Raw genomic sequence first — 18,407 nt, forward strand, 5'->3', positions numbered from 1 at the left:
ACCCACCTCTAGGATTCATTCTCCTCTTATAGCTCAAGGAACAACAAAAGAGACAGTAACAAAAGCAAAGCAGACATCAATCAGTCTGTCATAATAAACCAGGCAACCGTCTACAAGGCTCCAATCTTCATGTGTCATGTCGCAATGAGTCCAAACACTCTTCCAAGAAACCAAATCAGCTGTGGAGTCTAATACTGACATCCTACTTAGATAAGTCCTGCTGCCGCATTCCTAAATGGTTTTATAACCAGGCATCCTGTTCTCGCAGCAAGAACTCAGGATAGTTATGGATATGTGACTCTTTCACCTAGAGCAGTGTTTCTCAAACTGTGGGTTGGGATCCACTAGGTGGGTCACAAGCCAATTTCAGGTGGGTCTCCATTCATTTCAATATTTTATTTTTAATATATTAGACTTGTTGCTACCATAGTATGTGCATTTGGGGAAAGGTTACAGATCTGTACTTTTAACAAGCTGCTATGTATATGCTTTTGACAATGATAGTCAGTGGGAATTACTTCTGGGTAAGTGAGGATAGGAATGCAGCCTAGGATTTTTAAATATTTTCCTGCTTGATGATCTCACTTCCAGCCATGACATCACTTCTGGTGGGTCCCAACAGATTGTCATTCTAAAAAGTGGGTCCTTGTGCTAAAAAGTTTGAGAACTACTGACACAGAGGAAATGGCTGATCCTATTAGGCAGTAATTTTCAACCTTTTTCATCTCACAGCACACTTACAAGGCACTAAAATGGTCAAGGCACACCACCAGGTTGTTGACAATTGACAAGGCACACCTTGCTGCCAGTGGGGCTCACATCTTTCATTGGCCCTATTAACCAATTGACCTTCCCCCAAATTCCTGTGGTACACCTGTGGACCACTCTTGGCACACCAGTATGCCACAGCACAGTGGTTGAAAATGACTGCTATAAGGCAAAGATGGAGTCTGAGACTTGAGAAGTGGGTCTAAGTATGATGCAGTTTTAATTAAAGCAAAAAATCACTTCACTTTCAATAAAATCTATAACTTTGGGTGCAATCCTAACCCCCGAGTTAAGCCAGTGCAAGTCACTTGTGCAGTCCCCGAGGTGTTGCAAACGTGCCATAAGGAACTCTTAGATGTATAGGCAAGAGACCCACGTTGATTATTTTTAGACTAACCTAAACCCGAGGGAAAGGAGTCAGCTCAGTAGCAGAGGAACTGCTCTGTGTGAAGAAGGCTCCAGTGCCTGGTAGCATCTCCAGGTAGGGCAGAGAACATTTCTTGTCTGAAACTCTGGAGAGCCACAACCAGCCTGTGTTGACAATACTGGTCTAGATGGACCAATGGTATGGTTCAGTTTAGGGTAGATTCCTATGATGATCCTACACCAGGGGTGCTCAATACGTCGATCATGATCCACCGGTCGATCGCGAGGCAAAATTAGTCAATCGCAGGCTTCTCTCCCATCCACGCATCCCTGGGAGTGAGCCCCGACCTGGGAGTGAGCTCCTGTCCATGCATCCCTGGGAGTGAGCCCCACTGACTCTGCTGGGGCTGACTCGTGAGTAGACCTGGAGAGGAGCCACTGGCAGGCTTCTCTCCTGACCACGCATCCCTGGGAGTGAGCCCCGTTAACTCTACTGGGGCTGACTTACCTTTCCCCTGTTTTTGCACTGGTATGTATGGAGATCTGCCCCCCCCCACTTCCATCTGTTGGTTCTGTGTGCAAGGGGTTTTGCACTGGTCTTGCTGTGATGTCTATATAGAGATCTTCCCTCCCCCACACCTTTCCCCTGTTTTTGCACTGGTCTGTATAGAGATCTGCTCCCCCCCCCCGTATTGGAATCGAGGAAGATCTGGTGAGGAGGTAGATGTGGTGTCAGCAGTGGCCCCTTTAAGGGTAAGGCCTGGGCATCCAGCAGAGTGTGCTGCACAGCTGCAGCCACTTAAAGGCAATAGGGCCCTCAGGGATTTAAGAGCACCTGAGGCAGGAAGGGCTCCACTTATTTATGTGAGTCAGCCTTTCCCTACATGAAGATCATTAAGTCCAAGTACCGGTCCACCATGACTGATGAACATTTGGAAGTGTGTTTGAGGCTGGCTGTCAGCAGCTACTGTCCAGACTATGCATCCTTGGCTGATTCACTTCAGTGCAAGTCATCAAAGTAAACTCAAGTAATTACAAAAAATGTTTATAGTTAATTATGTTGTGTTGTGCAATATTGGCTCATGTGGTTATGCAAGGTACACCAACATACATTGTACACATAAATGTTAACTGTTATGATGGCGCGAACATTGTAAAAAAACTCTGGTAGATCTCCAGGCCTTGCTGGGTTTCAAAGTAGCTCTTGAGCCAAAAAAGTGTGAGCACCCCTGTCCTACACTATATTGCAAGGAATAATTTATCACTGATTCTCAATGTCCTTAGACCTTGTATTTTCAAATGAGCTTACTCAGAAGCAACAGAAGCTGATTGGGCAAGTGACTATGCAGAAGCTGGAAATGGGGGAGAAAGGCATGGAGCACCAACTACGAGAGGAGGCTCAACAGCTTGTGGAGACGTTGGCACATGCAAAGGGTATGTGATGCTAGAAGACTCTATTGGCATAATTGCTCAGTCTGCAGAAATAGTTTTGAATAAGCTCTCTGTTCATTGTGGAACAGAATTGATGCATTTTTGCTTTCGAATATAAACATAAATTGTAGGTGATCCCAATAGAATCAATGAGAAATCCCACTCTTAGTATTAACAGAAGAGACAGAATGATTTCACTTCTACAAACCACTTTATTTGCAGGACAGCCTCTTGATCCTTTGTTACCCATCACTCATTCAGTCTGCAATGGGATAAGTGCAGTTGTGTTTGGACACCGGTTTTCTGTTGAAGATGAGGGATTTGCGAAACTGATTGGAGCCACTGATGTTGCTTTAAAATATGGAGGTAGCTTCATTTATGCGGTGAGTAGACTTCTTTTTACTATCTGGTCAGACAGGTTTCCCAAAGGCCCTTGCCAATATTCACAGAACTGTTACGGTGACAGTTAAAGTGCTGGACTAGGACAGCGGTCTTCAAACATTTCAGTACGAGGGCCACATTGCGTATTTTACACATTTTTGTAGGCCCCCCCAAAAATCAGTTATATGAATGAAATTTAAATGTATGAATAACTTTTATTTGGATCTTTTTGTAATCAGCATGATATGATTCAGAACAAACAAGAACTGTGACAGTTACAAAGAAGCAATGCCATGTGTAAACTGAGAAATGATATATAACGAACAAAGAAGTCATTAGCAAATGCTCTGACCAAAAAAAGTTGCTGCAGGCTGGATAAAATCTTGTGGTGGGCTGTATGTGGCCCCAGGCCATAGTTTGGAGACCACTGGACTAAGAGAAAGAGTACTGGGTTGAAACTCCCCTCTCAGCCCCGGGCTGTTGCCAGGGTGGGGCCACTAGGTGCTGCCACCCCTCCTAGGACTGAAAGGGGAAATGTGCTTGTCCGGGTCTTGACTGGACATCAGACTGGTTGGAGGTGTCCCAGGGGCAGCAATTCCCCTCCTGGCTGATGGCCACTGCAATGAGTCCACAGTGCCCCCACAACAGGGCCCACAGCCCGGAGAGACTGAGCACAGTGAAACAGCCAGGAGGCTTTGGAGGACACAGGTGATGTAGGCAGAGTACAAGGAGGAACAGAGGCACCAAGGAAGCAAGGGTGAGAAGGGGGACAGGATCCTGCGACAGGCCTTATCATACCAGTGAATCAAGAAGGGGCAGGTCCAGAGGGGGCCAGCAAACCCTTTATGAGGAAGGAGCAGGCCAGGGATGAAGGTCAGAGGTGGTGAGAAGGCTGGCTGATGAGGAAGCTGACTGGCCTGTGAGTCTGCAAGGAGCCACAAGCAGGGAGAAGGATAAGGGTGAAGCAACCCCCTTCCCCCATAGTCTGTCTTTAGCTCTGGACCTGCAAAGGGGGAGCCGCTCCCTTAGATTTGTGACTGAGAGTGTATCTGAAAAGAGGGTGCCACTTTCCAGTCACTGAGAGTGAAGTTCTTCTGTTAGTCTTCAAGAATAATCCTGACAATGAACTTGAAGTGGTAAACCACAAGTACAGCTGCCCATAGTAGTGACAGGATTTTGCTTTTATCTTTCCTGTAGCTGCATGAAATGTTCCCATGGCTGATGAAATACCTCCCAGGACCTCACCAGAAGGCCTTGTCATCCAGGGAGACTGTGATTTCATTTGCAAAGAAAGAGATAGAAAAACATAAGAAGCAACAGTTGCTCAAGCATAAGCCACGGGACTTCATTGACTTCTGTCTCTTTCATATGGAGAAAGTGAGTACCTGCTTTGTATATGAGTCCTACTCAACTGATCATGAACATCTGATTGAAGAATAACACCTGTAGGGCCACCAGTAGAATTTCCGGGACTTTGCATAATATTTCTAATACCTTCGCCACTGCCACAAACCTCCACGCAGCATTTCCCTTAGAAGGGATTACAATCTCCGTGCCTATTTCCAGGGTGGGGCTATTAGATGGAATTACCATCGTCATACCTATTTCCAGGGTGGGGCCACTAGGTGCTGCCACCTCTCCTAGGACTGAAGGGGGGAATGTGAAGGGGAGAAGGTGCCATTTTGAAAGGCAAGCAAAGATCTGTGCATTGGGGATGTGCTGGCTTTGGCTGAAGAGCCCCATCTCAGCCTCTCTCCTTTACCTTTCCAATAGCAGTCTTGTCCTCCTTTTTAAAAAGAATGTTTACTACTTCTTTCCATATCATCAGATTCTCACAGTGGTTTACACAGCAAAAAAAAAAAAAAAATGAAAAAGGCAGTGTCTATGCATATTGTTATCAGCCCTCCAGAACAGTTCTGGAGACTCAGGCATCCATCTCCAATTGACTACCAAAACCACTCTTGGAGATTTTATTAGGGCTTCCCTGGACAATGTGTCATATTGGGAGGGGGGGAATGCATGCACAAAAAAGCTGCTAGATCGCATTTAAAGATGTGTCGAACCATCTGGACAAGGGAGATCCTCACTGTGAGTTCAAAAGGACAGCTATGGGTATCAAGTCACAACAAATTGCAAGGTCAACCCTCAATCCATTACTGTGTGCCGAAATCTCCACATGCTTACCTGTGGAGCAAAGGGTTTGGTGCTGGGAATGTACTGGAGGTTTATACGGGGAAACAGCCTGTAACGGTAAATGATCATTCATCTTTCTTTTGCCAATAACAGATCAAGGATGAACCCAGTTCTGCTTATGACGACAACAATTTGGCTCAGTGTATTCTTGACTTCTTTATCTCAGGGACAGAGTCGACTTCCACCACCCTGCACTGGGCATTGCTCCTCATGGCAACTTACCCAGATATCCAAGGTGAGAGAGACGTACACCATGGGAGCAAGAGCCCTTCTTGATCCCTATAGGCAACATAAATCTAATTTTTTTGAGTGGCATGCATGCCGTTCTCCCAAGATTTCATACTGGGTGTCTCATGATTATCCATGGAAAAACCGAAATGAAGGCCAGAGACTTCACAAACGATTATCTTGCTTAAGTTTCATTGAATAAATGGGATAATTCACAAAGGCTTTTGCCACATGGCTTCATCAAGTTCTGTAGCCTGATAGAATTAAAGTAAATCAGGTATTTATATGAAGAACTGCAAAGTATGCAAATAAATTGTGAACATTAGAAAACAATGAAAATACAGAATTTATGGGAAGACATGGGGAAAAGTGGATGGTAAAAGTGAAATAAATGCTGCTGGCATTAGCAGACTACTAGATGATAGTGAAATTTGCAAAGCTACAGCATCTCCTCAATCCAAAATCAGCAGTCAGGAACTGAAGAAGTTTAAAGCTGATTCTTATCCAGAGTGACATGGGTGATTGTTGGACATCTGGGCTAATTTCTGCCAAAGAAGGCTAGCATCCCAAGAAGGAGTATCTGCCTTTCAGCTGGCAGTTCTCTTGCATGGAGGAGAAATCCAACTCTGGCAACACAAAGGGGCATTCATCAGGCCAGTTTCTGGCATGGAAGGCAAGGATCTCAGGCTTTAAGGAGGGAAGAGCCATTGGCACCGAGAGACATCTGCAGATGCTCTATCTATTCTTCCCTGAGTCAGTAAATGCAATCTTGAGTGTGCATGCATGCCAATTTAGTTTGATAATGTAGTCCTGTGAGTAGAGGGAAGGAAAAACAACTTGTGTGTGTTTGCCAGTGGATCAAACCAAATAACTGGCTCCCAAGAGAGACTCCTCCTGGCCTCTGCATGCTCCCCAAGGCTTGGAATCTTCAGTAAAAGTGGGCACACAGCACTTCTGTTTTGCAGGACATGCTTTGCACCCGCTTTTATTGAACATTCGAAGCCTTGGGGAGCCCTGCGGAGAGCTATGCAGGGCTCCCTGCACCTCATGCAGCCTCCAGCAGCCCTACCTACTTAAAAGTAAGTGAAAGCACCCCCCCCTTTGCTCCCCATAGGGACACAATCCTGGGGAGCGCATCAGTGCCATAGCCCTTCCCCCACAAGGACTAACTAAGCGAGTAAAGCTCCCTCAAAGCCCCCACTGGGCAGTAGCGTAGCTAGGGGGGAGCAGGGGGAGCAGATGCCCCGGGCTACAGCAGCTGGAGGGGCAACATCAGGGGCTGGGGAGCAACAACTCCCACGCGTGACTTGAGGGACAACAGTTGTCCGCTGTGATTGCCTCATGCAGCCAAGTTATAAGTCACGCACGCAGCAACGGACTACACTGCTGCCTCCAGCAGCTGGGAGGGAGCAGGGAAGCCCCTAGGAGGGGGGTCAGGGAAGCTCTGCTTGGGCTGCCCTCACTTGGGCGGGAAGGGGAAGCGAAGGGGGTGTGGGGCAGGCCATCCACCCATCCGCCCTTGGCGGAGCTGGGAAGGTGGTTGAGGCGGCGATGGCAGGCAGAAGCTGAGTGGGGAAAGTTCCCACCAGAAGAGCCAGCCCCGCTTTGCCCCAGACCTTGGCAGGGGGAGATCTTGGTGGGCTGCCTCAGTGCTGACTCTGCAGCCCCCCCACCAACAGCCACCCCTCCAAGGCTTGTGAGCGCTGAGGTGAGGGAGCTTCCTCTGTGGGGCTGCAGTGCCTCCACCTCGCTCCTTGCAGCAGTGGGAGGGAAGGAGGAGGAGGCACGTTGCTGCCACTGCCACCGCCTCATGCATGAACTCCCTGACTGCCAATCCCAGGCATGTCTACTCAGAAGTAAGTCCTCTTAGAGTCAGTGGGGCTTACTCCCAGGAAACTGTGGACAGGATTGGGGCCTCAGTAGGTCAGGCACGGCTTCCTCCCACCTGCCTGCTGCCAGTTCTCGCCCCCCCCCCCCCGCCACTGTGAGCCAGCAAGCAGGCTGGCTGCTTCTCCACAGCCTCCCCATGAAGCAGCGGCAGGACTCGAGCTCTGCCTGCCAAACAAAATGGGCATCTGGCAGAGGGGGCATGCCCCAACTTCCCCTCTCACGTCACTTCCGGGGCCTCATTTTGCCCTCTGCACCGGGCAACAGGATTGTTAGCTATGCCACTGCCACTGGGCTAAATGAAATGGACGAGGCGTGGGGGTTGGGAGCTGAAACCAGAAATAAGGCATATAGTGTATACAAATGAATGAAGCCTGCAACCAGGGCAAAGCGGAATGAGGCCTCACCCTCCCCGGCATCATGCAACAGTACAGGATCCATTTATTTCACAGGATTCATTTATTTCATGGGAATTTCACGGTGGAATACAAGCGCATCTGCATAGAAGTGGCGTCCATGTGAACGCAAACAGTTTCAAACTTTTCTGAGCACCGCTGATTCTTGGTCAGGCTGCAGCTGCCCCGTGTCTCAGTTGAAATTCAGATTCTTTTAATGGCAGCATATGAAATTAACCCCTGCTAATTGGGTAAGAGGCACTTTTTCAAGTGGGTGCTCCTTTTTTTAGCAGGGGGAGAGTAACTGGCCCACCTCACCCCAGCACTGTCTGTTCTAGTGGCTGTCTGCTGGTATTCCTTGGCATCTTTTTAGATTGTGAGCCCTTTTGGGACAGGGAGCCATTTAGTTATTTGATTTTTCTCTGTAAACCGCTTTGTGAACGTTCAGTTGAAAAGCGGTATATAAATACTGTTAATAATATTAATAATAAATAAACAGCTCCCATCTATGTCTGTCTGTCTTTCCCAAGACCAGGGCTTTTTTTGTAATGGAACACACCGGAACGGCATTCCGGCCCTTCCTGCCTGCCTGCACTACCCCACCCCGCACTGCTGGCAAGGGAGGGATTTGAACCTCCAACCTTGTGTTACGCAGCCCAGCACTCTCTCCATTAGGCTATAGGAAAGCCTATAGTTGAAGTGTTCAGAACTAATATATAAGGTCTTGAGCCCAGCTGGTGGCCATCAGTGCCTCAAGTATTAGTTCCAAACACTTTGAGCCTAAGAGCTCTTATGGCTCAATTGCTAAAGTGCTGGTCTATGGAGCCAGAGGCTAGCGGTTCAAATCCCTATGAGGAATAATTTTTTTTTTTAGGTGGGGAGGTGCTCCATGGCTGCAAAATATAAGTTTATATTTATAATACCTTAAGGGTATTATATTAGTTCTGAACACTTCAACTATAGGCTTTCCTATAGGCCAATGGAGAGAGTTTCCTATAGCCCAATGGAGCATCTCCCCACCCAAAAAAAATGGGGTGTTTCATTCCAGCTGTGGCAGGAGTGCTTTTGCTATCAGGGAGCTCACAGGGGATGGGTGTGTGTGTGTGTGTGTGTGTGTGTGTATGTGTGTGTGTGTGGTTATTGACTACATCCAGTTGAATCTTATTACTTATTTCTCTGATAAAAAATGGTTTAAAAATAAATAAATAAATAAAAGTTGTGAGTTCCTGCACATTTTTTTTTTTACAAAAAAAGCACTGCCCAAGACTAATGCAATACATGAATTAAAACTTGCATTTCCACCATTTTCCTCAGGCAAAGTTCAGAAGGAGATGGAAGATACTTTCGGTTCCTCTCACTCCATCTGCTATCAGGACTGGAAGAAACTGGCCTACACCAGTGCTGTGCTTCACGAGATCCAGCGTGCCAAATATGCCTTGCAGTTTGGAATCATCAGACAGTATGTGAAGGATGTGAACATATTTGGTTTTCTCATTCCCAAGGTATATGAGACTGATGTGGCTGCATTCCTGAACCCTAAGAGCCAAACTACACATTACCACAAACATGTTTGGCCCTTGTATGTGTTGGTTTTTTTAAACAAGTAGCATGGGTTTTCTGTGTGTATGTGTGTGTGTGGTGCAAAATAGCCAGAAATCACAGTGGGGTGTGTGTATGTGAGAGGGCTTTAGTGCTTATGACTCACTGCAGTTCCTATCCTGATCAAATTTCTCTATGCACTATTTGTGTGTGTGTGTGTGTGAGGGGGGAGAGTCTGTTGAAAATCACAAGGAATTTTTGTTTCTTTAAACAACATACTGTGGTGGGAGTTGGTGCGCAGTCAGGATATGAACTGAGGCAGGGGCTAAGTGCTAATGCCCCTTATCCCCTTGTGGTTTCAGGCCATTTTGTATACCCTCCCTGTTTTTTGTTAAAAAAAAAGAAAAAGAAAAAAAAGACATCTCAAGGACCAAACACACTCATTTGCCCTGACATATAGTTTGGCCTCAAGTGCAACTAGCATAAAAGGGTACCGCTTTAAGAGGTGGTTCTGCACAGCAAAACCTGAAGGGCCAGAAGCCTACCACCACCACCTCAGGCACTGAGGGCCCAGTCCTACCTCTTCAGCCTCAGCTGGTGCCAGCTGCAGTCACTGCAAAAGTGCCATAAAGCAGTTTTGCGCTGGTGGAGAGGCTAGGGCACTGGGCCTCAGTACTGAGGTGATGCTGGAGCGGCCCGGTAGTGAGTATAGCCGCCACTTGGCAGCGAGGCTTTTCAGGGTGGGCAGAAGGTGGGGAGTGTAGCAATGATGGATGTAGCAGTGAGGGGTCGGAGCAATGAGGAGGCAGAGTCAGGGTTCAAGATGGAGTGCAGGGAGCAAAGCTGCCTTTTCTGAAACAGCCTCCTGCTTTTATTGACTCCCCCCCCCCCGCGCAATACAGAGGTTACTAACGGTTACAGATAACAGCAGTTCTAGCTGGCAACACATTCCTAAGGTCTGAGCGCTTCTCCAATATACTTATCTCATAGTTGCTTACAGCACTTCAGCTCTTAGCTTTGTGAACAGGGCCTGCTCAAGGTTTGCCTGGAGCAAGGGGGGGGGGACGGGCAAGTGTGCTTGTTTGGTTCCCACGTTCGCTAAAGCATTTCAAGCCCAGTGCTTCTGCACTGCTACAGGGAGAGAGTGGAACTTGGTGGAGTGAGCACAAGGGGTGGAAGGATCAGGCCCGAGGGGGCAGAGACAGGGGCAGATAGTGAGGGACAAAAGTGAAATGTGCTGGTCTGGATGCATTCTGGGTCACCTGTTATTTTCCTTGCAGGGGACTTTTCTTAATCCTGGTCTGCACTCCCTTCTTCTTGATCCCAAGCAATGGGAGACCCCTGAAAAATTCAACCCAAATCATTTTTTGGACAAGGAAGGACATTTTATGGCTAGAAGAGAACTTCTGCTTTTTGATTCGGGTAAATGCATCAGTGATTTACAGGCATGTTGTTCACCACAACCTTTGGGGAGTTCTGCAAAGCACCACAGAACAGTGGAAGATTTATTTATTTTTTCCAAATACAACCCTTTCTGTCCCTTAACAGAACAGAATGAGGAAATCTTCCTGAAGCAGCTATGGAGAAAGGTGGAGAAGGCTGGAACAGACATATGCTCCAGCCTCTTTTCCCTCCGTCTGCATCTCTGCCCATTTCTTAGTTTATGACTTCCAACATTGTTGAGTTGTTACAAGTACTGTATTGTCTGAGGGTCAAATCCTATCCAGTTTTCCAGTGCTGGTGTAGCTGTGCCAATGAGTCATGCTCTGCATCCTGTGGTGGGGTAGCAGTCACAGAGGCCTCCTCAAGGTATGGGAACATTTGTTCTGTTACCTCAGAGCTACACTGCAGCTGCACCAGTGCTGGAAAGTTGGATAGGACCCTGAGCTGTTGCAAGTACTGCATTGTCTCCTTGTAGTTACCTATGAGATGTTGGTGCTTCACTGGTAGGGAAGAGCCACAGCTCAGCAGAAAAACATTATTTCTATGCCTTCAATCCCAGTTAGAAGGATCTCAGATAACAGCTGATGGAAAAGACCTCTCTACCCAAAAGCCTGGTCAGCTGTTGTCAGAATCCTGGGCTCAATGAACCAACGATCTGATTCAGCATAAGGCAGCCTCCTAACTTCAGGGAAAGTGGGCTGGAAAGCAGCTTTGACTGTTTCCCTGTCCCAACTTTGCTTGCACTTGGATGGACCTGTTTATTCAAATGACTATGTACAATGTCACGTAGCTATTAAGTCTCAAATAACAGGCAAGAGGAAAAGGCTGCTACAGAGACATTCAGAGAGGCTGGAGAGAGGACCTTGATTGACACTGGTCCATTCAGTACCCCTCTTGCTGCTACTGGCAAGGAGGAAAGCCCAGAGCCACACCAGGGCACAGCAGGCTGCCTGATGAAACCCCAGTCCCTTAAGCCGTCGAGGAGACTATAGGCATGAGAGAGGTGCAGATAGTGGTGGCCCTGGGGTCAGAGCCCACTCCCAAAAGCTGCTGAAGCTTGGAAGGGGGGATGGAGGGAGCAGTGGTTTTGGCAGTGGGAATTACTGTCGGCCATTTGGAGCAGTGAAAGGGGGCCTTGGCCCACCATCCTACATTCCTTTCTCAGTGTCCCATCTAGTGGCCGACTGGGAATATGACATGAAAGGGGATCAGCCTATTACTCAAATGCTGTCTCTTATTCCTCTGCAGGAGATGGTGTGTGTTTGTGGGAGGAGCTGGCATGGATGGAACTCTTCCTCTTTTTCACCAGCCTACTGAGGGCATTCACCTTCCAGCTTCCAGAGGGAGCAAAAGAATTCAACACGCAGCCTGTCATGGGACTGACAACATATCCCCATTCTTATAACATCTGTGCCTTTCCCAGGTGTAAGACCTCACGAACCATCTAGAGCCTGCCTCCTGACTGTAACCCCCCCCATTCCTTGCCCCACGATCTGATGTTCTACCTGAGCTGCTAAGATTCACGCTGTCTAGAACTTTTCCACTCTGTCAAATTAAGGCGGATCTTTGGTGACAAAAGCAGAATTCTTCCTTGTTGACTATTTATGCAAAAAGTGGATTACTATATGAAACTAATTCTATACCTTTCAAAGACCCCTAAAAGGGGGGGACTTTGTGCTGAATAAACTTTTTGGTATCATCTTATATTTTCTCAATTTAAAGCATATTGTGAATTCTCTCATAAATAGGATTGGATGCATAAAAGCTAAAAGTTACATGTTGAGAGGATAAGTGGTGGAATTTCTTGCAGATCAGCCTAAAATTATGATAAACCGAGTTAGGGAGTCACTTGGCTCACAGCAGGTAGAAGCTGCTGCACCCTGACCTGGACCCCTTGTCGTACACTTGAGCTCACTCCCAGGGCTTTGGGTGCTCAGAGTTGTTGGTTCTGAACCCTAGAGCCCTCAAAGATCCCTGTTCGGTAGTACTGCCACCACCCTGTAAGAGCCAGTGTCCCAGTCCAGGGAAACCGAGACCCTCTAGGCTTAACTATATCCCTTGTAGGCACTGAGCACTTTCTTTACTTAAAGCCTCAGTCCTCAAGTTTCTAGTCCACAATGAGGATTTTTGGTAGCTTGCTGAACGGCTAGGCAGGATTCTGAACCTTTGTCCCCAACAGACAATGAACCAACATGGTAAAAAGATTGTCTACTTTAAGACATAGGGTTACAAAAAGTAGCAAATGCTAGAGGCATAAAACTTCTAGGAAACATATCAGCATAAAACAACAACGCTAACTGGCTAACTCTATTATTTCCTAACACTCACCTGGGTCAGCTTCTTTTGTCGTTCCTCAGTTACCTATGAGGCCACATGGTCCTGGCCTGGGGCAGGATGTGCACCCATACCAAAGACAAGACCAAAGACGAAGACAAAGGGCTAAGGCAAAAGACACCCCTTTGGGCTTTGTTCTTATACTTCTCATGCCAAGAGGATGGTGTGACTCTCTACTCATTTCAAACTGCCCAATCAGAACTCTTGGGGACAGAATCTTCTCGAAGTGGGGCTGGATGCTAGTTCTCTTAGTTCTCTCCCTCCCCACTGGGGATTCCTGGGTGCCTCTCTGGCTACTGAGGTGCTACATTTATCATCTTCCATGAGTTGTAAATACCTTTCAGCTAGGATTCAAGCCATTCTATGTTACTGGGTTACTTTGGTTCAGGCTTTGCAATGCTACTAGGCCTGAACTGCACATATTCATGACACCCCTCCCTTAGGAAATGGGGTGAAAAGGGGCTGCTTGCTGTATTTAAGGAGCTGTGCAGCAAAATCAAGGACGCAATCCAGACTTCTCCTTTGTACCTTCACCTTGGCTTCTGGAGGGAAAGGGATAATTATCCTTTTACAAAACAGCCCCCAGTGTGGGCAGAGCTGCATGATTGGCACAAGGGGGCCTGGAGGACCTACCTCCTTGTGTGCAGCCTGCAGCTCTGCGGCTGCTTTTTGCAAACCAGCTGACACAGAAACCAGCTGACAATGTGAGAAGCTACACCCAGCCTTCTCTCCTTTGGCCCCTTTCCAAGAAGCAGGCTCTGCATGGGGAGGAAGATGAAAGCAAGCGGGGGAGGTGAGCGAGCAATTGTGGGAGTGTGGGCTGGTGCGCACGGGTTTGCAGAATCTTGGGGTGGGTGTGATTAGGTTTGCCTTGGCCCACCCCTGGATCAGATAAGCACTTGTCAGAATCCAGGAAGGCAGCGGAAAGGGACGTTCACCCTGCAACTGCAGGCTGAGGTTCTGTCCCAGATGAAACTCCTCGCAAATCCATCTTTCCTTATTTCACCCACTGAAGGGGATACCTACAATGGCTGCAGAACACCTTATACAGCAAGGCGATTAGGACCCTTCCTGTCAGAGATTAAGGGCACAATCTTAACCAGGTCTACTCAAAAGTAAGTCCTATTTTGTACAATGGGGCTTACTCTCAGGAAAGTGTGGTTAGGATTGCAGCCTAAGGCGTTTCTCTGGGAATCTGCCTAAGACTGTAGGAGAGACAGACTGTGATCTTTGGAGGCTGCAGATTCACCTGTCAGTAAAACATCCTGGGTGATCTGCCCCTGGAGAGAGATGCAAGCTTATGGAGTGCTTGTCACCTCCTGCCTGGATTGTTGCTTAGTTGGCAGAATATACTGCCATGGCACAGGAGAGGTGTGGGTGCGTTAGAGAAGACTTGTGGGAGAAGACCCTGCAAGCCATGTAGATGAGTTGTATACACAGAGGCTGGAGACAGAATACTGGAGTAGACCAAATTGCCAAATCAAACAAGATGGTTTGTCCGCTGGACCCTTTGTCAGGGAGAAAAATAAGATGGGGGGTTTTGCAAAGCAAAAGTAATTTGCCCTCAACAAAGCGAGTTTTTCAAGACTGCTGGGAGAAGCATCTTTTTATGCAACTTCAGCTACACAATTGTTTAACAGCACAATTCTAGCCATGTCTACTCAGAAGTAAGTTCCATCATAAGCCAAATCTGGTCCAAGGACCCCTAGCAAGCCTGAATATGATGGTTTGTGTGTTGGACCCTTTGTATTGATCTGAAAGGATCCTCCCAGACACAGTTCTCTCAAGCTCAACAGGGAGTTTTATGCAAGAACAGGGAAGAGAGCAAAAAGGTGGTACCAAAAGAAGGGGGCTGACAGCCTGGTGACATCAAGAGACTGGCAGTCCCAGTGGCTTCTGAGACCCAAGAGCCTGATGGGGGTAGGAAGGGGGTCTGAAGGTGCTGACCCAGGAGACCAACACTCTGGTTGTCCTCTCAGAGGGAGAGCCTGCCCACTAACACCTGCTGCTGGCCTGGTCCTCCAACAGTCATTAACTGCCACTTGCCCTGATATTTCTAACAGTGTAGATCAGGGATGTCAAACTCGTTTCATACACAGGGCTGAAGTTAGCATTCATGGTGCCTGCTGAGGGCCAGAAGTGACATCATTAAGCAGGAAGTGATGTCATTTAGCAGATGATGGCCAGCAATAAGCACTTTGTTCTCACACAGAAACTCATTGCTCTAAATGACAGAAGGGAAAATGCGCAAATCTTGTTGATACCTTCAAGGCATGAGAGAGCCCAATTATCATGCTGGGAAAGCCCAATTATAATGGGGGACAGATGCATTGCTTCTGGGGGCCTCATTCAGCCCAGGAGCCTTATGTTTACCACCCCTGGTCTGGATAAGTAGATGCTAAACTCCGGTCTGGCCCATGGGCTGGATCTGGCACCCTGAGAAGCCTTTCGCCGGAGGTATGGAGTTTTCTGTTCCGTGCTGGTGCGTCTTATCCTTATTAGTCCTCCAAACTCTGATTTTAGTGATTTTGAAAACTTGTAGAGTCTCACACACACCCTGTGTCAACTTACTAACACCTTATTGCAGCAGTTCTCAAACTTTTAGCACTGGGACCCAGTGGCGTAGCTAAGGGGGTGCAGGGGGTAGCAGTCACACCAGGCAACAAGCTTTAGGGGGGGCAACAAACTGAGCTTGACACTAGTGGCCAAAATTGTGAAAAAGTTTGGTATGTACAAATAATACCATCATGTTATATATCATTGGAAAGGTAATTTAAAGCAGAATGCAATGAAATAAATCCCATTTGAATATCTTAATTCTATCAAAAGTTTTGGCCAATTAACCAGAAAACGAAAACACAACTGCCTTATGGAACAAAAAGTAGATTTTCTTAGCTTAAAACTGACCCATGAGACTGATTGTACTGAGTGCCAATGAGATGTTGTTTTGATACAGCATGTGACCACTAAGGTGTTAATATGAGACAGCTCTCATTGCCATGTATCATAACACAGCTACTCCTGCTAACTGGTAAATAGGCACTTTTTCAAGTGGTGATCCTTTTATATTTAGCAGGGGGAGAATAAACATCCCTCTGCACCCCAACACAGTGTCTCTAACTAATAAGGGGCACACTTTTTATTTATTTACTTAATTAAATTTGATTTTGTCATGGGGGGGGCTACAAAATCTTCTTTGATCCCAGGTAGCATATAGATGTTTTAGCTATGCCACTGGCTGGGGAGAGGTGGCATATCAAGTGGGTGGGGAACTGCTGCGGGGAGGAGGCAGGTTTTCCCCCCAATTTGCACTTTTTACAAAGCCTGACTGTGACATCACTTCCAGTTGTGACATCACTTCTGGGGCATCATTTTGAGCTCTGCACTGGGTTACATGTTCATTAGCTACGCCACTATTGGGACCCACTTTTTAGAATGACAATCTGTCCAGGACCCATTGGAAGTGATGACATGGCCAGAAGTGACAGCATCAAGCAAATTAAAATAACTAATTATAAATAATTAAATTAAAATAAAATAAATAATTAAATAAGGGGGAGCCAGTCCTGTTCCACCAAGTGAATCTACTCTGAAGTAAGTCCTATTGTGGTCAATGGGGCTTAATCTCAGGAAAGTGTGGGTAGGATTGCAGCCTGTGAGCCCAATCCTATGCATGTCTACTCTGAAGTAAGTCCCATAGTGGTCAATGGAGCTTACTCTCAGGAAAGTGTGGGTAGAATTGCAGCCTGTGAGCTCAAGACTATGCATGTCTACTCAGAAGTAATTCCCATAATGGTTAATGGAGCTTACTCTCAGGAAAGTGTGGGTAGGGTTGCAGCCTGTGAGCCCAATCCTATGCATACACACACTCTCACTATGCATATCCTATGCATAGGATAGTCCCATAGTGGTCAATGGAGCTTACTCTGTAGTCTGCCTGCAATAACAACCCCCCAAAAAGAATCAGTGAGATCTTCAGCCCTCCCCAGTGCCCAGTTTAAAGTTCTTCTGTTTCAAGCATATCAAGATAAAAACCCTCCTGGCTTTGCAAGTGCAAAATAGAAAACTTTCCCCTTACCAGCTCAAGCCTCTTTTTTAGTCCTTTTTCTTCTGGAGCATTAGTTTCGCTCCAGTTCCATCGGGACCATTCTGGTGTCCTCACATTCCCCTTTGCCTGGCCTGACCACCAGCCAAGGCACGTCTGCCTGCTTGCAAGTAAACGCAAGTAAACGCAAAGTGAGGCTGCTTTGCTTTCCATAGGGCTCAATAGACTGCAGCTGGGAGGGAGGCTGGGACCTCCTCCCTTTTGTGTTTTTGGGGTCTGAATTCATTGGATCAGGACCATTCTGGTGTCTTTGGATTCCTCTCAGCCTGCCCTTTCCGATGGACTATGGCAAGTACACCTACTTGTGAGTAAACGAATGATACAGCTCACTTTCACTTTCCATAGGGCTCCATGCATTTTTCTTTCCAGTTTTTTGGCCATAACTTTTGAACAAAAGGAGCTATTTCAATTCTGTTTTTTGCATTGCATTCCACTGGGAATTCCACATTCAATGGTATATGGCATGATGGGGTAGTACCTAAAGCCATGATTTTAGCATGTCACCCCTCCCGGGCACGTTTCCCCCCGGGCATGTCACCCGGTGCGGCCCGCACCCCCCGCGCAACAGCAGTGAGTGACATCGTGCCTGGGTTTTTTAAAAAAAATGAAAATTGGGGGCAAACCTGACTCCCTCCCAGCTGCTCATCACCCACTTGCTATGTTGCCTCCCCCCCAGCTAGTGGCATAGCTAAGGCATGTATCTGCTGACTGGGGTCAAAGAAGATTTTTAGCCCTCCCCATCAAGATCAAATTTCATTAAGTAAATACATAATAAGTGTGCCCCTTATTGGTTAAAGACACTGTACTGGGGTGAAGAGGAATGGTTAGTCTCCCGCTACTAAATAGAAGAGAAATATCACTTGAAAAAGTGCCCAGTTAGCAGGGGTAACTGTATTATAATACATAGGAATGAGAACTGACACATATTAACACCTTATTGGTTCCACGCTGTATCATATCAACATCTCATTGGTTCTCAGAACAATCAGCCTCATAGATCAGTTTTGAGTTAAGAAAATCCACTTTTTGTTCCATTTTGCTTTCATTTTCTGGTTAATTGATAGAATACAGATACTCTAATGTAGTTTGCATCATTGCATTCTGCATTAAATTACCCTTCCAATGATATATAACACAATGGTATTATTCAAACATATAAAGGTTTTCACAGTTTTGGTCACTAGAATCAAGCTCAGTTTGTTGCCCGTTGCAATTGCTATCCCCTGCATCATAGACCAGCTTCAAGTTCTGCTGGAGTGGAGAAGTTGTAGCACAGCATCAATGAAGCAGTCAAGACAGAATATAAAGGAGAAATTCAAAGTAACAAGTGAGTGACT

General features: G+C 46.8%; 1 protein-coding gene across 1 annotated transcript; it reads left to right on the plus strand.

Annotated features, from left to right (window-relative positions):
• Window positions 1-323: 323 nt before the first annotated feature.
• On the plus strand, window positions 324-12,095 carry LOC136643691 (cytochrome P450 2J6-like). Its single transcript, XM_066618938.1, has 8 exons — window positions 324-370; window positions 2,419-2,568; window positions 2,788-2,948; window positions 4,144-4,323; window positions 5,233-5,374; window positions 8,964-9,151; window positions 10,469-10,610; window positions 11,880-12,095. The coding sequence occupies exons 2-8, from the start codon at window positions 2,478-2,480 to the stop codon at window positions 12,077-12,079; spliced, it is 1,104 nt and encodes a 367-aa protein (XP_066475035.1). The 5' UTR covers window positions 324-370; window positions 2,419-2,477; the 3' UTR covers window positions 12,080-12,095.
• The last annotated feature ends 6,312 nt before the right edge of the window (window positions 12,096-18,407 follow it).

Source organism: Tiliqua scincoides, chromosome 3, assembly GCF_035046505.1.
Source record: "Tiliqua scincoides isolate rTilSci1 chromosome 3, rTilSci1.hap2, whole genome shotgun sequence".
Taxonomy (NCBI): domain Eukaryota; kingdom Metazoa; phylum Chordata; class Lepidosauria; order Squamata; family Scincidae; genus Tiliqua; species Tiliqua scincoides.